At 47.0% G+C, this 19,079-nt stretch overlaps 1 protein-coding gene across 4 annotated transcripts; it reads right to left on the bottom strand.

The window, feature by feature from the left end:
* Positions 1-3,057: 3,057 nt before the first annotated feature.
* Positions 3,058-18,812, bottom strand: IGSF1 (immunoglobulin superfamily member 1). Of its 4 annotated transcripts, XM_081566559.1 has the most exons (20): positions 18,601-18,812; positions 16,176-16,294; positions 16,000-16,026; positions 15,308-15,592; positions 14,661-14,948; positions 12,464-12,748; positions 11,927-12,220; positions 11,191-11,469; positions 10,750-10,870; positions 8,837-8,907; positions 8,708-8,740; positions 8,035-8,325; positions 7,455-7,733; positions 6,568-6,855; positions 5,525-5,812; positions 5,052-5,339; positions 4,570-4,857; positions 4,170-4,448; positions 3,650-3,773; positions 3,058-3,484 (listed from the first exon to the last, which is right to left on the bottom strand). In XM_081566559.1, exons 2-20 carry the CDS (start codon positions 16,243-16,245, stop codon positions 3,349-3,351), a joined length of 4,014 nt encoding a protein of 1,337 aa, XP_081422685.1. In that variant the 5' UTR covers positions 16,246-16,294; positions 18,601-18,812; the 3' UTR covers positions 3,058-3,348. The 4 variants fall into 4 exon arrangements, with proteins under 4 accessions (XP_081422685.1, XP_081422688.1, XP_081422689.1 ...); XM_081566562.1 differs by lacking the exon at positions 16,000-16,026 and having other exon boundaries at positions 15,308-15,589; positions 16,147-16,294; positions 18,601-18,730; XM_081566563.1 differs by lacking the exon at positions 16,000-16,026 and having other exon boundaries at positions 16,159-16,294; positions 18,601-18,684.
* Positions 18,813-19,079: the final 267 nt, after the last annotated feature.

Raw genomic sequence — 19,079 nt, 5'->3', positions numbered from 1 at the left:
AGATCTACAAAAGTCTTGCTTGTCTTGGTTCCCATTACCTCTTTGACTGCATCTCCTACTTTCCCCCTTGCTTACACTGCTCCAGCCACTGAGTCACAGTTTGTCAAACCAGCCAGGCATTCTCTTGTCTCAGGGCTCTTGTACTTCCTGTTCTCTCTGACCAGAACCCACTTTGCCTAGATATCTGTATGGCTTACTCTTTCATATCCTCTAATTGTAAGTCAAATGTTAACCTTCTTGGTGAGGTATTCTTAGTCAATCTTTTTAAATTGAAACAATTTCCCCCACAAAACACACACTTCTGTATCTCCTTTCTTTACTTTGTTTTTCATCACATCTTTTATCATTGTTTAATATTCTATATAATTAACAGATATATAAAATCAATAAATAATAATATATAATAAATATATAAAAGAGCTGTTCTGGTTGAATCTAGGAGTTGGGTAGGCATGAAGTTTGCCCTCTCCAAAACCCAGATAATTAAGAGTTAACTACACAGAGATACATTTGCAGTTGAATGTTGGCCAAACCCTGGAAACAACACCTAGATATTCTGAACTCAAGGAAGACAACTCATATCTTCCAAACTTTGTAAGACTACTATGTGTAAGAAGTAGATTTCATCTAGGTTGCAACCTGGGTCAGAACTAGAGCCAATGAGTATGAAGGGAGTATACACAGATAGGAGATCAGTCAAGCCAATGAATACGAAAGGAATATACACAGGAGATCAATCAAGCAATTTGAAATTGTCAGATTGTCTCATGGAGTGGTGAGCTCCGCATCACTGGAGGTATACAGAAAGAGGCTGTGTACCTATCTGTCAGCTTTGCTATAAAGGAGATTGTGTACTGGGTTGGGGATTGGACCACACCACCTTGACAATCTTTGTAACTCTAAGATGCTGAGGCCAAAAATGTGGCCCTTGGATGGAGGGTAATTTACATTTTTTTTTCAGAACCTAAGGGAGGATTTTCGGCCTTTGTTTCTGGAGTCCCAGAGGCAAATTCTTCTCTCAAAGGTCCATTCCATCCTAATTGAGATTCCATTTCCCAGATATTATCTGATGCTGTGCTGATTAGAGGCCAGCCAGGGGTAAAGGGACTGATTCCCATGGCAACCAGGTTGAAAAAAACATACCATGTGGAGCATTGTCAGCAACAAGCTACGTTTGCATTATAAATAGATATTTAATTCATTGAGATAGTTTGCTACGACTTCTGCATTATAAATAGATATTTAATTCATTGAAATAGATCTGACAGTGAGTAGGGAAGTTAAAACCCAAAGCCACTCTTTAAGTATTTCAGTTAATTGACAACTATTTTTTCCCCTTCTAAATCATATAAAACTTGATTCTCTCAGTGAAAGAATGGTATATGTGAATAATTTTAGAAAACCAACTAAAAGTCCAGTGTCACAATGTTAATATTTGTTTTTCACTGAAAGGTTGATCAAAATTTTCTGATTGCATGGATATCTCTGTTTGATACAGGAGACCCCGGTTCACAAGATTTCACAAGAGTCTTTTTCTGTCATTTTTGCTTCATCTTTGTCCTGCTTTTCTAACTCAGAGGCTTCTATAAATTTCAGTCCTTGGCCCTCTTCTCTTTTCTTTCCATCTCTCTCTCCCTTGATGAACAGCTAAAGCAATCAAGTGATCACTTGCTAACTTGCACAGCCCCACTGCTAGCCTTGACAATACATGCTGGAATATCCAATGGTTAGAAAACAAAATCAGACCTGATCAAAGGAGTTCTATCTGAAAAGCAAGGACCAAAAACAGGCCTCCCTCCACTGTTCAAAATGTACAGCTTGATTGAAGGTTAGGGATGGAGACTTTGAAGGCAGTGAGTGGTGTTGGGCAAAAAGCAAGTTAGTTTTTGCTAAATTTATATGCAAAAGCACCTTTGAAATGCTATTTTTATAAACACTATAAGAAATTAGTATAAGTGACTAATAGAATCTCATCAAATGGAAATCGGAATGAGACTTTGTACTTCTACATTCCAAACAGCTTAATACAAATTAGTCTATAGTACTCAGAGTATTTCATTCTGTAAGGATTAAGGGAAATGTGATGCATTTTTTTCATTACGTTGCTGGGTAAATAAGCTTCCTGATGTGAGAATATGGGTTACTTTCTAAATTTTATACTAACCAGGGTTAAATAACTCACTGTGTGCAGCACCCATGGACATTGCTCTATTAAATAATGATAGCTTAAAATTAAACAGTGTTGGGAGGTAAGGAACTTTAGGGTCAGATTTGAAGGGATTATGACCTTCCCTAGGACGCACAGATCAATCCTTCTGAGGTCTTGAGCAGATTTAAGGAATTAGGGAAGCCCCTTTCCCCAGTCCAAGCCTCCAAATGTGTACTTGATTCTCACCAGTGTGGCAAGTTGTATGCTGATGCAAGGAGAAAGATCATGGGCTCAGAGTGTGAACTAGCCTCCATTTGGAGTCCTGGGAAGGACCACTGGGACAGGACACTGGGAGGTCCCCTGCTTGAAACCAACCCCCGCAGCTGCTTACTCACTCCGTGAGATCCCCCCACGAGAAAAATACAGGGCTTTCTTTAGGGAGGGGCAAAGTATTCCGTTTTTATCAATCATTTACGTTTGAGAGTGAGTTAATGTACACCTGTGATTGGTAGGAAAGGGCCACAAAGCACACTTTCCCAATTTCCAAGCTCTGCAGTGGATTAATCCTAATGTTTGAAAGCAGATATACTACAGACCTAGAAGTTCCACAGTGAAAGTATGTAACTGAAATATTTGCCCTCCTCAGGCTCAACTTGGAGAGAATACTGCCATTCATTCATTCAGTAATGAAATGGAGAATGAAGGGATGACAGGACATTCTGTTCAGTAACCATGTCTGAAACCAGATTGGACATGTTGGAGCTTTCCCTCCTCCCCGACCCTATCCTTGAGCTCATTTCTCTGTGCCAGCAGCCCCCTGCTCTCTTACTGTGCCATGGGGGTCAGCTCCAAAACACCATTTTTTGCTAAATCTTAAATAACAAACTAATGGAAAACCACTGCCATAGTTTTTGCAGTTAAATAGTGAATACTCTCTTTATTCAGAAGAATACATTTTTAATAGATTTTCATGCACCAGTAAATCAGTACAGTGAGGAATTACAGGGGTGGGAAATCTCTCTTCAGGAAACCTCTCACCCTGGTAGAGCTCTCAGTTCCTAAAATCCCCTTGACCCAACTCAAGTGATTAGTGGCCAAGGAACAGTAGGTGGCATGGACTCCCGGGGAAACCAGTCAGATTTGCAGGTCTCTGAGGATAAAAAAAGAGGAGAGGAAAGCTCTTGTAAAGTAGGAGATGATTATATGGGGACCGGCTGCTCTACTGAAGTGCCCTGAGAGACTAATGAGGGAGAGCTGGTGTTGGTGCCCAGGTCTTCTTCTTGATTACACTCTTCCAGGGCTATGGTCTGGTCTCTTCCATCTGTCTCTGAGCCCCTGTGTAGACAAAGAAAAAAAAAAAAAACAGGACTAAGGGAGGATACAGAGCCATCAACTTGAAAACAGGCTGCGTTATGGGGCTCAGATACTAGAGGAACATTTGGATCATTGTTTTCACAGAAGCTCTGTGTTCCCAGCCAGAGGCTGACATGAGGCAATTACCTGGTTCGGAGTCGAGGCCACTTCTTCCACTCTATGGCTAGCACCACCCCCAAAGCTACAACCACCACCACGATCAGGGTACTTCGGACAATGTTCCCCACAGTGCACTCCTGAGCAGCAGGCCCTGTGATGATAAAAGAGCAGAAACCAATGCCATAGAGTTTAGTACATATGTGTTCCCCTTGCCTTCTTGCTGCCCCTTCATCTGGCCTCCTCTGGGGTTCACTTGGGAACCGCATGTTGGGACAACAGATGGGATGGTCAGAGGCAGTGCTTCTGCTGAGGCAGAAGCAGCCCTCCCTTGTGGGGTGGAAGATGCATTGAAAGTATCCTTGTCACTATCTTTGAGTGAATCTAAGGTTCCACCTCCTTACCATCCCTAGGAGAAAAAGAAAAATGACCACACTTGAGGTCTCTGACTCCAAACCCCTCCCCTTCCATGTGTGGCCTGCCTCCATGGAGACTGTCTCTGGGGTCCCAAGTGTGTCAGGCCAGAATCATGGAGGGATTATCATCTCACCTGCTGCCCCCACCAGCTCCAGAGTATCACTAGGCTCTGACCAGACATTGGGGTAGGCCTGCAGACGGTAGCTGCAGCTATAGTTTCCAATGCCCTTTCCTTCTACATTATTGATGACAAAGTCTCCATCCTCTGAGAATTGTTGAGGTGCTTCTTCTCCATCATGTTCCAGGACAAACTCCACACCTGGCAGAGGCCCTCTGCACTGAAGGGTGATGTCCTTTCCGAGCTTGAACACAGTGCTGGGCGAGGCTGATAAGGAGGGTCTAGGGGGCTTGTCTGCAACCAACCAGGATACAGAGTTACAAATGGCCTTGAACCCAGCCCTTTACCCCCTTAGGGATAACTACTAAAAAAAACTACAAAAGCTAGAGTCTTACTGAAATCTCCAAGACCTTACCAGTCACCCAGATCTCCAGGGAGTCACTGTGATTAGAAGCTGCAAGGGGAGCAGAATCCAAATAATACACACAGCTGTACATCCCAGAATCTTCACTGCTCACTGCTGGCATCCAGAAGTCAGCCCTGTACCCGCTTGGCCTCTGTTGCTTTAAAGGCTCTTGAATACCCTTCTTCAACAGGACAAATGTTGAGTTTGCCAGTTCCCCCTGACATTGAAGAGTCATATTTTCTCCAGGGGCCACCATGGGACCAGGTTGGGCTAATAGGCTGGGTTTTGGGAGCAAACCTAGAAGAAATGAACTCTTGGTTCATAGAGAGGTGGCCACTTACCAGGGCATCACCCCTGAAGTCTCAATAAAGAAGAGAGTTACTGCCTGCCTCTCCTTGAGCTCTTGGGAAACCATTTCCCGTGAACCATCTGCCAGCCCTATTCCCTCTTTTCTATACTCCCCTGCCCACTCCAGAGCATCTTCCCCTTACCTGTGACTATGAGTTCCAGGGTGTTGCTAGGCTGTATCTTGATAAGGCTGGTCCAGTCAGGGTGGTAGCAGCAGCTGTAACGACCTATGCTAGCACCAGATATGTTGGTGATGGGGAAGGCCCCATCATTACTGGTGGATCCCCAGAGCTGCACTGAAGTGGCTTCTACTTCTTTCTGCAGAATGTACCCTACTCCAGGTACTGGCCCTTGGCACCAGAGAGTAACATTCTGCCCCACGGGAACCACAGAACTGGGCTCAGCAAACAACCATGGCTTGGGGAATGTATCTAGGAAGAGACCAAAGATGGAAAGTGGTGAGTATGCAAACATCACTGAATTAACCCTTTATCTTTCTCTTTTCAGACACAACCGTTCCTCTCCATGTCCTAGCCTAGCCTTCCAAGGGGGATTTCCCTCCCTTACCCCTACTCCAGTTATCTCTGTCCCAGTTCCATGTCTTGTCTGTCCTTACCAGTCACCCAGATCATAAGAGGCTTGCTGAGATATGATCCCCTGTTTGACATAGTGGTCTCATAGTAGACACAGCTGTAGTTCCCAGAGTCCTCTGCTCCAACAGTATGAAGGAGGAAGTCAGCCGAGTTCCCCGAGGTACTCTGGAACTGTAAGGGACCCGGGTTTCCTTCCTGCAGGAGGGCAAACCTCATGCCCTGGAAAGCCCCTTGGCAACGCAGGGTCACATTCTTCCCAGGAAGAACCACGGGACCTGGCTGTGCCAGGAGAGTGGGTTTGGGGTAGAATTCTGAAATTAAAGAGAACACACATGTGAGAATCCTGCCTCACACATTCTGAGCATTTTTTTTTTTTGGTGTTATTATAAGAAACAATATATGCTTATTGTAGAAAACTAGAAAATACAGAAAAACAAACTAATGAAGACTGTACAATTCTACCACTCAAAGATGACCATTTTTTGTACATGTTTCTGTATCACTTCCCATTTATTTTTGTACATGCCCATGTCATTGTAGCTATAACTATTTGTATAATTGGGCTTACTGTATACACAGTTGTGTAGTTTAATATTTTTCACTTTGTATTGTAAACATTTTCCTAGGACGTTAAACAGCCTTTGAAAACTATCATTTGTAATGGCTGCATAATATGCAGTTGACACCTCAGGGTCTTTGCCCTTTCTCTGAGGGCCATCCAGCCCACCAATATCTGGTAGCCCAGCTAAAGAAAAAGTGAACTTTGGGCCTAAAGCTCAAGGCCAAGCTACAAGAAGACTTCAGAAATAGGGCAACATGTGAAACACCCCCATCTGCCTCATTTCTTTCCCCAGAAGTGGATTATTTTCCTCCTTCTTCTCATCTTCCTGTATTAGTGATAATATAAGCATTTGCCTTACATGGACTGTTTACCGCACACAGGCACTGTCCTGAGCACATTCTTGGTGACTTTTAGAAGAGGCACCTCTTCCTCTCCCACTGACATCCCTCCTGCCCATTGTCCCAGGGTCAGTACCACCCCCGCCTGCATTTCCCCAGTCCTGACCTGTCACCACAAGTTCCAAGGGGTCACTGGGCTCTGACCAGATAGCAAAGTCGTAATAGCGGCAGCTGTAATTCCCTCCATCACCAATGCCCACAGAAATGATCAGAAAGTGGGCTGCACTGGCTCCCAGACTTGCCCAAGACCTGTCACTGGATGCTACTTCACTTCCATCTTTGTAAAGAATAAAGCTCATGTGCTGGTTGAAGGTGGAGCAATTGAAAATCACCCGGGAACCAGGAGTGACCACAGGACTGGTCTGTGTCTTGAAGAAGGGCTTGGGGTACATTTCTAGAAGGCAAAAAACCAAACACAACCAAAAGCAAATCAATAGAAAGCAAGCTAGATAATATAGCAAATATTGGTTCCAGGAAGCAGCTTGGCTTCCTGTAGTATTTCATTCAGAAGAAGGTGCATTTAAAAATCCAGGCAAAACCACTTTGCAAATAGACTTTTCACAGGGACCCCTCACCCCACCCCTCACCTCCTCAAGCCTAATCCTCACTGTCAGCAGACTGAGCAATGGAAGCTAGCTAAAATCACTGGGGCTCTGCCGATTCCCTGAGCCTCAGTTTGCCCATTGGGACAAGAAGGGGAAATGGTACCTGATCCACCTCCTTTGAGTATTTGCTCTATAGCTAAATGAGATAATTGATATGAAAATAATTAGAAAAATTAAATCACCCTCCACAAACCCCAGCTATTAATAACGATTATGGCTATTAATATCGTGCAGCCAGAGGCCCTGGCACTCCCAGCGCCACGCCTGCCTGGCTCTAAGATTGGACACAGGCTCCTAGGACCAACAGCAAAGTTCGTGTGGGGAAAGGAGCGTCTGACCTGGAGCTTTGCTTCCCCCCTCCTCCCTCACACACCCCTTTCAGCTCTACCTTTTATGACAAGCTCCAGGGGCTCACTAGGCTCGGACCACTTGAAGGGGCGCTTTTCAGTGTGAGTTCGGCAGCTATAATTGCCTTCGTCTTTATCCTCCATTCTCCGGATTGTAAAGAAGCCTTCTCTCCCAACTGCACCAAGTTGCTGGACGGGTTCCTGCATTCCCTCCTTGTACAGAGCAAACCCCATGCCTGCCAGCCATCCTTTGCAGCGGATTTGCAGTTCCTGGCCCCGAATTGGAGGGGAAGCAGAAATGACAGGCTTGGGGAGGATATCTGGAAAACAAAACAGGGAGGACAAGGAGTCCGAAGTTAGGAGGTGCCCAGATGGGACACGCGGAGTCACTCGGTCAGCAAAACAGAAATCCATCCCGTCGGGGGCCTTTGGCTCTTCCTGTCAGTCTTCTCTCAACTCTCTTCCCCACTCCCTCCCCCCATCTCAGCGCCCCTCCTCTCCTACAGGCAGCAGAAGTCCCTTGGGCTCTGGATCTCTGAGCATTTCCCCATGCCTCGGAGCAGTGCTGGAGTCCGAGGGGCACCAGCGATCATGCCGAGAGGACCCTCGGCCTTTTCTTACCTGTCCCCACCAGCTCAAGTGCCTCACTGGGCTCGGACACAGCCATCTCCTCCCATGAATGGCAGTGGTAACTCCCGATGTGAGTCTGGGTCAGGGCTCCAAGGGGGAAGGCAGCCCGGACCTGCTCTGAGGCCGGGCGAGTTGCGATCCACCCGGTGCGGTCCTTCAGCAACACAAACTCCTTAGTTGAACCAGAAGGGCTTCTGCACCAGAGGGTTAAGTTCTTCCACGGGGCCAGAGGGAAGTTGGTCTCTGCCCACAGCTCAGGCTTAGGGGTTGGCATGCTTATTTCTAGAAACAGCAGAGTTAATGAAGCCATCCTCCCTCCCCTGCCCCTCCCCCTTTCCTTGCCCTTGAACCCCCCTCCCCAGATCACACTTCCCACCTCCCCTTTCAACCCTAGTCCAAACTCTTTCCTCCCTTCTGCAGGTGCTGAGGAAAGAAGAGGCTGATGTCTCAGCTGAGCCTCAGAAAAATGCAGAAGCCTGGAGGAAATTTTGCAGGCAGAAAAGCGGAGTTGGAGGCTGAATTTTGCCAGCAGCTTCAGCAAAGTGCCCCTTCCTGGCTGCCCTTCCCTCCCAACCAGTCACTCCCTGGCCACTGACACTGACACTCTGTAGTTATTTCGGATCTCCAGGGAGGAATGTCCCAGTCTGGAGCAGGAAAAACTCACCAATCTCTTCTGTCAATACCCCAGTGCACAGTCCTGCAAAAGAAATTGCTGCCAGGGCTCTGCTCCCTCCCCCACGGGACTTCACCCCGGCCTTCTGCCCAGGCCCCTTCCCCACCCCCTTGTACTCACCACAGCAGAGAAGAGCTGTGAGTATGAAGAGCATGGTGACCCCTTGAGCTGTTCCCAGCAACCAGGCTTCTCTAGCAAGACCAGAAAAAGAGATGAGAGGAGTTGCTGGGATTAGGGGGAGGGCGGAGAGAAGGGGGCGGCAATTTATGTCATTGGCTTACTTACCACCCAATAGGGATTGGATATAGCCAGAATAATGGGACATCATCTTTTCTGACATCGATGACTTTTCTCTTTGAGGGCCTCACCACCTACAAACCTCTTGCTCTTTCATGACCCACAGGCCCCCGCCCCTCCCCCCTCCCCAGACACTATCAAATGTCGGCTCCCCAAGGCCCCTGATTAGGCCGTTGCTGGAATTGAGATGTCAGATGTGAAAATATCTTTGTAACTCCAGCTCTCAGAACCCCTGGAGCTCAGTGTGATCGGAAGCTCTGGGTGGTGAGTGTGGGGCCGGAGGGAGAAATCTTGGGTGTTTCTCAGTCATCAAGTTTAAGTTTGGAAGCAGTGTTTATTATGGCACTATTGGTCCTCCAACCGACCTGCCTCACCTGCCTTTGTTGTGGAAGAGTTGCCTAGGCAGCAGCAGTGGGATCTCTCTACCCCCACCCAGATCATGGCTAGAAATGTGTGGCAGCTTCAGGTCCTACAGATTCAGATCCTATAGATTTAGCTTATATTAAGCCAAAATCTACCTGACAGTTTTGACTTAGAAAACACTGACCTTCCTTCCTGGTCAGGACAACATGCTTTTCAAACTGTCTTCTCCAATATCTGGTTTCTGAACTCATTCTTTGATGTAGTGGTCCTGGGTTGAGGTGGGGGGCACTTGAAGTTACATTATTTTCTAACCCCTGGCTTGAAGGCTACCACAGTGCATGTGGAACTCAGAGCAGATTCTGTGAACCTGACCCTCACTGAAACATTTTGAAAGCTCAAAAGGGGTAGTGGTTTTGCAGAAGGTTTAGGTGGCTCCCTTCCCATTACCCAAGCACTCTGTCCCTCAGATCTCAGAGGAGAACACAGACACACACAATCATAGTCATCATCCATTGTGTACTGAATACTCCCAGGCACACAAAGGCCTCTGCCTTTGTGTTGGGGGGGGGGTACAGCCAGGATCAGGGAGTGGGGGGAAGTGGCATTCAGGAGCAGAAGCCCCCACCAAGCTAGGAGCTATTATTTCTCATTTTGGGCAGAATAGCCTGAGCACAAGGATATAGGGATAAGGGAGAGAAGGGGATGACCCAGGAGACACAAAATAATAAAAGTAAACAGCAGGAGAACCTGTTTGACTTGACACTTTATGGATCAGGGGAAGCAGTGTGATTCCCTGACCCAATCCATTCTCTCATCAGCTGCCCACTCAGGCTAAGGCTCTATTCTCAGAAGGCTCTGCACAGTGGTTGGGGGCCAGAGTGACAGAGACACTGGCTTCCATAGAAGCAAGGATGGACTACAAGGCTTGCTAGCCCTTGAGAGCTGAGGTAAGGCTGAATAGTTGGGATGGGAGTTGGATAACATCCTGGGAGACAGGACAGTGTCGCTTCTTACAAAAAAAGTTCAGACGAAGTTAATGTGGAAGACATCGATCATCCGTGAGAGGCAAGGGGTCTTGGGAGGGAGATTTGGGCACCCTCCTGGGGGGAATCAGTGAATGAGGTTCTGAGGACTTCTTCCAGCCTCTGAGAAATATGCATTTCTTTACCTTCTGGAAGGGGTGCTAACCCCTCCATGAGATGAAAGAGAAATAGCTGGAATGAGAAAGCCTTGTATCTTCATCCCTGAAGGTGGAGGATACAAAGGGTGTGCCCATGGGGCTTGTCTCAACTGGAGCACACCCCATTCCTGAACCTCTGGGGAGCCTGAACTCAGCTAGATTTAGGAGCAGGGGATTGGGGTAAGACAGTTACCTGATTCTGAGTCTCCGACACTTCCACCTTATCCACAGCACTACGAACAGCAAGGTAACAAGCTGAATGATTAGAAACAACTTGATAGTTTCATTCAGAACGTGATTCCAGGTGAGAAAGCCTGTGACCAGAGAAGACCAGAAACAGGGACCTTGATGGGGACAGGGACAGATGAACACATTCATGGGGGAAAGGGGAATCTGGTTACTGCAGATAAAGGGAAATTGAAGCAAAAGTGACTTTCTTTTACATGAAGAAAGGGACCCTTGAAAGTATCCTGCTCACTGCCTTTGAGTGATTGTGAGACCACCCCAGGAGAAAGATGCCCAAACCAGTCCCCAACTACCCTTTCCATCTCCTGCTGGGCAGTGCTCTGGGATCCCAGGAGCATCATGGCCAAAGTCATGGTGGGGGAACCTCTATGAAGAGTTTTCCTCTCACCTGCTGGCCCCATCAGCTTCAGAGGCTCACTGCGATGTGACCAGATGTTAGGGTGTGCCTCTATGCGATAGCTGCAACTGTAGGTCCCTGTGCCTTTCCCTTCAACATTACTGATGATGAAGTCTCCATCCACTGAGAATTTTTGGGATGTTGCTCTTTCTTCCCATTCCAGACAAAATTCAAGAACTGGATGAGGTACTCGGCACTGAAGGGTGATGGCCTTTCCTAGCTTGAACACGGTGCTGGGCCAGGCTGACAGGGAGGGTTTGGGGGGCTTATCTGCAACCAATCCAGAGACCAGAGTTAGAACAAGTGACTTTGAACTCATTGCTTCCTCTCAACAAATGTTTCTCATCTCCTCATTTGGTCTTCTCTTTTTTTCTGCTCTACTAGATCAGTGGCTTCAAAATTTGACTGTGCATCAGAATTCTTGGCCCATTACTTGATCCTCTAAAGACTCCTAGGCTCCTACCTTCAATCAGAAACTTACAATACCTGTAGGTTCCCTGGGTCTTAAGGAAAGTAAGTTTTCTAGGAGTCTCATTGGGGCTTGTCCCTGCCTAGAGGTAAGGTTTGAGTAACAATACTGGGAGAGAAGTTCCCTAAAGTTTTGGAGAAAACCACCCTCCTAGTCTGGTTTTCTTTGGCTCATAAATCCAAAAGGGTACAGGGACACTAGCTCCTTCTAATAACACTGGAGTGAAGATAAAAATAAAGAATAGTTGTTAGCACTTGCCTACAACCACAAGCTCCACAGTATTGTGTGATGTCATTCTGATGGAGGTCTTCCAGGAGAGGAGATAGTGGCAGCTATAGATGCCAGCATCACTAAAGGTCACATTGTTGAGGAAGAATGACGTGTCATCATAGATACTGGTGGTATCCAAGAGTTGAAGTGGTTTGTCTTCTCCTTTCTTATAGAGTGCAAGCCCCACTCCATCCACTGGCCCTCGACACCACAGACTCACATTCTGACCCATTTGGACCACAGGACTGGGCTGAGCAAGTAGCCAGGTCTTGGGGAAAGTGTCTAGGATGAGATCCAACATATCAAAGGCTAATAAGTCTGACTTACCCCCCCACCACTAGTTAAGGTTCTTTTCCTTTTCCTCCAGTCCACCCTTGGCAAATCCCACCCTAAGCCCAGTTATACAAATTCTGCTCCTTCCCCCACCATTAACCCTGGCTGCATGATGAAGTTCTCCAGCGGGCCCAAAGAGAGCTGAACACCCTTACCCCCTAACATAGGTCCCATAGCACCCCCCTCTCTTACCAGTTACCCAGATTTTCAGGATATCACTGAGGAGTGAACCCCTGTATGATCCATCATAGTAAAAACAGAGGTAATGGCCAGCATCGTGGATTTTCAATGCCCGGAAGAAGAAATATGCCTCATTTTTTATTGGCCTCTTGATGTAAAAGGACTTCTCCACGTCTTCAAGCCTTATTAATGCAAAGGTCATTCCATAGATTGGCCCTTGGCACCTGAGATTCAGGCTTTCTCCCGGTGCCATGATGGGCCCAGGGTAGGCTGTCAGAGTTGGTTTGGGATAGAGTCCTAGAAAGCGAAGAGACCCTGAGTTAGAAGTAGGGTGATTCTTCCTCATCATATTCTGGTTTTATTTTCTTACTTTCTTTAGATAGCAAGTGGTAGCTGAAGTTTACCCTCTGCTCCCTCACTCTTCCCTGAATCTCTGCCTCTTCTAGAAGGTAACCAAGGGGAAGTTCACTTCCACTCCTTCCCTCTCACCAGACTTTATCACTGCACTGAGCTCTAACTATGTATAGGGGTATGTTTCAGCAAAGTATCTACATTTGTAATTCCCTGTATCTTTAGGTCTCTGAAATGCCAAATGTAGTTCTTGCAATCACCCAAGAAACCAAACTTCTGAAAATTACTTTGATTCCTACTTCATAAAGCATGAATGTTACTGCAGTATTAAGGATGGCTCTTGAACACATTCAGTTCACAGAAAACCCTACTTCCCAGAGGAGACTGAAAGAGGCCAGTAAGTCAGGATTGGCCAGTAAGTCTGCAAACCAAAGAAACCTTTGTTAATGGGGCCACACGCTCATTTTCATGTATTGTTTCTCCAAAGAGATTAAACTACAAAACAGAAGGTAAACCTCACTCCCAAAGCACTCCTTCTTACCCACTCCAATCCCAGGTAGGCCCGCCCACCCATTATTGGAAGGATTAGCTCTATCATAGGTTCATTAAGCATTTTAGGATACATCAGGCATCATGGAGGTCTAGGGGTACACAAGTAAAGGAGACAGACACAGTCCCTGTTCGCCAAGTGCTCAGGGTCTAGTGGGGAACACCTGCAAACAGGTAACTGCAGAAGTGTGTTAGTGGCATCTATACTGGAAGGACATTCGTACAACAAGCATCCATAACACACAGTTCAAACAGACAGGCTTTTGTTCTTTGATCCTCAATAAAAAGCTATACTAATAAAATTAGTATCTACCATTTATTGAGAACTTATATGCCAGGCACTGTACATATATTATATTAGGCAAATCCTCACAACAACCCTGTGAGGTAGGTATTACGATTATACCAATTTTGCAAATGAGAAAACTGAGGCACAGAGAGGAATCACACAGTGGATCAGGAAGATACTGTTATCCCATTTTAGAGTGGGGGAAACCGAAACACAGAGTTGAAGTAACTTGCTCACTATCACACAGGGAGGTGGTGTCAGAGGTGGAACTAGAAACTAGGATTACAACTTCTAAGTCCAGGGTATTTTCTGTAGCACGACAGCTTTCCCCAAGCCTATTTAATTTGATGAAGGAACTAAAGCAAGTGTGGCCAATTCTGTCTAGAAGCATCTGGGCCATGGGGTGGAGGAGTTGGGGGTGGGGTGTGTGTCTAACATTAGGCATTTGGAGGAGACTTCTACTGTGTTTAAAGCTTGGTACTGCCTTACTGGATCTCTATATACAAGACTAAATTCATTTGTAAAACCATTTCTTAAATATGAACTATCACTTTCCTTATCATTTTTTGTTTCTTTTTATCGCCAGCACAAACAATTCACTCTGTTTTCCACACTTAAAAATAAAAATCATAAATAGAATAAAAATACATTTAAATAAAAAAAAATCAGTTTACATGACTGCAGTGGCAGTGCCTGGCACATATTAAGTGCTCAATAAACATTAGCCAAATGAACGAATAAACACATGATTTTCAACAAATAGAGAACAACAAAGCTGTGATGAACTGAAGCTGCTGGACATTTGGCTGGACTCACTCACTAGCCAAGTGATTGGCTCCCAGACAGCTGCGTCCTAGCATGTGTGATTCTCATTTGCATCTCAGTAAAATATCAAATGACTCTAGCTCATGGGCCTTGCAGAGAACTGGGCAAGGAAAGTCATATCAGAAACCCTGGCTCATCCAACCATGATCCCAGGGACAACGATCATCAGACCCCAGCAACCATAGCCACACCCACCTGCCACAATCAGCTTCAGGGGGTTGCTGGGCTCTGACCACAGGGTAGGGAGCATCTGGATATGAGTGCGGCAGATGTAAACCCCTTCACTCTCGGGTGTCATGTTGGCAATGGAGAATATGGCCACTCTCCCAGTTGGGACTTGGTAATCCACGGGTTCCGCATATCCCTCTTTAAACAGCATGAATACCAAATCCTGCAGCCAGCCATGGCAGAGTATGTTAACATTACATCCAGGAAGAGGGGAGGTCTCAGTCTGGATCCAGAAGATGGGCTTGGGCAGCTGGCCTGGAAGGAAAGAATGAACTGGAATTCAGGTAGAGCAAGGGTAGTGCAGCTCAGAGAGCAGCAGAGAGCTCTACTTAAATGAGTCTTCCTGGTATGATCTTTATTTGTCACCCCTCTTTCCCCATCTAGAGTATCCCTTAGGTTGAGGAGCTTGCCCTCTAGATACATTCCAGAGTCTGCAGCCTCACTCTGCATTACCTGTAGAGATGAGACACTTATTTCCTAACTGTGCAATGTGTGTATTATGCGTGCAAGCGTTTGAGGCAAATGAATGAATTAAAAAAACCCTGCTCTGGGAAGGCAAGTTTGAGTCCCCAGTTTGAGTTGGAGTTTATTCTTGATTATCTCTGTCTTCTTACCTGGTGCCTCCAACTCTAAAACTTTACTGGGCTCTGACCAGCCTGTCTCCTTCCAGTAGCAGCACCTGTAAAGACCTGTATTTGCCTGAGTAAGGGCACCGATGGGGAATGAAACTTGGAAGGTCTTGAGGGAAGGGCGGATCCAGGTCATCTGTGTCTTATCCTTCAGCAACAGGAACTTGCTTGAAATCTGAGAGGGGCTTTTGCACCAGAGTGTGATGTTCTCCCAAGGGGCCTGGGGGTAGTTGGACTCTATCCATAGCTCCGGTTGAGATGGCATCACTGCTGTCATTCCCAAAGAAAACAAAGATGTCAGTGGTTCCAACCCTCTCCCTCCCATAACATGCCCCCTGCAATGTCCCCTTTAAATTAGCCCCAATCCCCCAGATTTCTCCTTTTGTCTTTCCTTGGGGACAGGGGTGTATGCTTTCATGGGGGGTGGAAGGTGGGATAGGGACCGTAGGACACTGTTTTAAGGAATTCAAGTGAGTTGGGGAACAAAGTGCAAGAGATAAAGTCTTTACTACTTTGTGGGAAACCAAGTCATGAAGTGAGCGGTCCTGATTCCTAACAAGCTGAGTCTGGAAACTGCCTTTGACATCTCAAGGCAGTTATGTCCGGGGCCATGGAGGCAGGTCAGTGTCTTGCAGCCTTCAGGAAGGAAGGTAGTTGATGTGGCAGGACTCACTTACCCATTGGTGTCACATCCAGACTCAGTCCTGAAAAGAGAGATTATGGTCAAGGAGAGCCCCTCGTTGTCCCCACCCACCCTCAAACCTCAGTATTCTCCATTCCCTCCCCAAGGGGCCCACTCACAGGGGTGCCTATGACAGGGTCACTTGCCCCGCCACACCTTCCTTGTACTCACCAGCACAAAAGAGTAAGAGAGTGAATGTCTGCAGCATGGTGGCCCCTTCCCCTGGCCTGTTGAGGGTCATGGAGGGCTTGAAGTCTTGAAGGGCTCTGCCCGTCAGAAGGCGGTGAGATCTAAAAGCAGAAGTATTTTTACTCAGGGGACTGCTCCTTCTCCTGAAAGTTTAGTTTGGATTACTAAATTGCACCTGAACACCTACCTTCCACTCCCCCACAGGCACACAGGGTTACCAGCTACTTGTTCTCTTTGTCCCCTTTCCCCACTTCCCCCTTCTCCCACTCAAGGTCTTTGCTGGTATATCTACCATATCAGATTTATTGAAATGTCTGTTTGTTCCTAGGGTCTCAGAGGCCCAGAGTGTGACCTAATCCAGGCCAGCAGAAGCCCTAAGGCATGAGGGAGATGGGAGGTGTAGAGTCAACTTTTCGGATCCTTTACTCATATATATATTTTTTGTCGGAGTCCTCCAACAACCTAGTGAAGGAAGAGTCCTACATCCCCATTTTGCTGGCTAGGAAACTGAGACTTCTGCAGGAGATATAATTTTCCCAAAGTCAAAAGAAATTAAATATCAGCCAAAATTCAGATTCATGTTGAACTCCAATGCCTATGCTCTAAAACCAGTATTTAAACTTTCAGAGGTAGCCCTTGCCCCCTTTCTCACCCTGCCTGACTTCTACTGTCTCATCCCATCCAGGCTTTCCCTTCTGTAGGATGCTTCAAATCCAGTATTACTTTCATTATCATTTCGTATCCCCTGTCCAAAGCTCAAAACCTCCATCTCGAGTAGGTGTTGGAGAATCAAATTACTTGAGCTAATTGATATAAAATGTAAATGATTCATTGGTGCCCCAAAACTTGTAAGCATTTTTGTTCACTGCCCCTAAGGGGAAAAAAAGAATTGAATTTCAGGGAATGTGGCAAAAATATTTGAGTTCAGGGAGGCTTTCTTATTTTCTTGAAAATCACTATTGACCACAGGCTCTACATGTCCATAAGTAGACCCCTTATGCTTTTCTGTCTCTCCTACCCTACCCACCCTGGGCCCAGAATAGCCTTTGGCCAAAGAAAGATGTATGCTCATCACACAAATTCAATATGACTCTCCTCTATTGCCTCTCTACTTAGGGTCTGAGGTTGTGTCTGACCCCAGCTGTTTAATTCTATTTCAAAAGAGTGGGATAAAGGCAGCTCCCAGAACAGGAAGGGGTGCTTTTGCTTCCCAAAACTGATCCTGATATCAAAGCCTCTAATTTGCTCCAGGACTAGGAGGGATGAAGGAGCAGGAAAAAGGGGGAAGATTCAAACATCTGGGCTGTAGGGAGCAGGTGGACAGTCAGAGATCCAAGGAAGAACAGTTTCCCTTTGCATTTCTTACTTTGTATTGAAGGATGCTCAAATTGCCTTCTTTGAACTTTTCTTATCTAATATCTAGCTAGCCTTGTTGTTGTGTTGAATCTGAGATAATACCCGAACAGTGCTACTAGGCACATAGTGAACATTTCTTTATAACTGACTATTTTTCTTCCCAAAGGGGACATTAACCTGGCATAGGACCCTAAAGATGCTATTTCCATCTCAGCTCCTACAGACTCCCAGGCCCAGGCCCAGTCTTGGTGACACCCTGTTGCTTTGTTCCCCTGAGGCTTTGGGCCAGTTTATTGGGGGGACTTCAGGTTTTACTGCCAAGGGAGAGGTTTGACTGGGATTCCACCCAGGAAGGCCATCTGAGATTCCAGTCCTGCCAGGTGGACCCCTAAACCAGGGTTTCACTTCCTGGGGGCTTGAGGGGAATAAGGGAAGCTGGGCTTCTCAGGATGGCTGACCCCTCCTCCACCTCCTGAGGAAACTCTACCGTTTATATCCAGCCAAAAGGAATCTTCTGTCCAGGGAACAGGGGAAGGAGTTGCGGGCTTCGGGTGCATCGGTCACGCCCATTTTTGGCCTTTCACACTACCCCCCCACCCCCTTCTTCGGCAGTCTAGCCTTTTCTCCCTCCCCTTCTACTCCACCCCAAGCACTTCACACACCCTTAGGCAGCGCCGCAGTGCTTTTGAGGGTGAAAGACCCGAAATGTCTAATGGCTCGCCCCCTGCATGGCTTTGAGGGTTCCAGGAATCAAAGGGTTTGGGCTCGGCGGGGTGCCGGGTACATGTTCCGCTAGAGGTTTTGAGGGAAGACTGAGAACGAAAAGGGAAGATATCTGAGTGCCCAGAGATTCTCAGCGAGGCATGGCTGGGATCCGGGGAGGGAAGGAGAAAAGGAGGGCTGAGGGGGTGGGGGGAGGAAAGACCTGGGAGCCTTTAAGTTTACGGCAATTAATTACTTCAGGGAGATTATTTCGGGGTTTTGTTTGGGATCTGATGGGCAGTATTTAATCTTCAGCCACTGGACTCTGCGCGCATTTGCAGGTACTTACGGTAGTTGAAGGCCCGCTCCGCTGTTGGAGATTCTCCAGTGAGCTCCTCCAGATGCCGCAAACTGCCCGGCGCGAGAGAGCAGTCTAAGGACAGCCTCTCGGTCTCGGGGCCCCGCCTCCCTCTCTCCCCCGCCCTCCCGGCCGCTCCACCCTCCTCCCCTCCCTCCGCCGGGCTCTGGGAGTCCACCTACACTAACTCTCCAACACCTGCAGTCCTCTGACGGCGGGGATTTCCACGCCCCTCCCCAGCTCCCGCCTCTCTTTCGATTCCCTGCAGAGGTTGCTGGAGCCAGATTCAGGCCTCTGCCCCCTAGCTACTTGCATTGTATTCAGGAGAGGAGAGGGCCAGCTCTCAAGTCGGTCAAAGCTGTAGATTCCTTCTCTCCAGCTCCCCAATGCCTTTAAAGGGATTTCCTTTCATAGCCCCACTGAAGCATAAACACCGCCACCAAGGCTTAAATGCCTACTATGTGCCTCTG

Source organism: Giraffa tippelskirchi, chromosome X (genome assembly GCF_054371585.1).
Source record: "Giraffa tippelskirchi isolate mGirTip1 chromosome X, T2T-mGirTip1v1.2.pri, whole genome shotgun sequence".
NCBI classification, from domain to species: Eukaryota; Metazoa; Chordata; class Mammalia; order Artiodactyla; family Giraffidae; genus Giraffa; species Giraffa tippelskirchi.
This window is presented reverse-complemented; position numbering and strand designations above follow the sequence as displayed.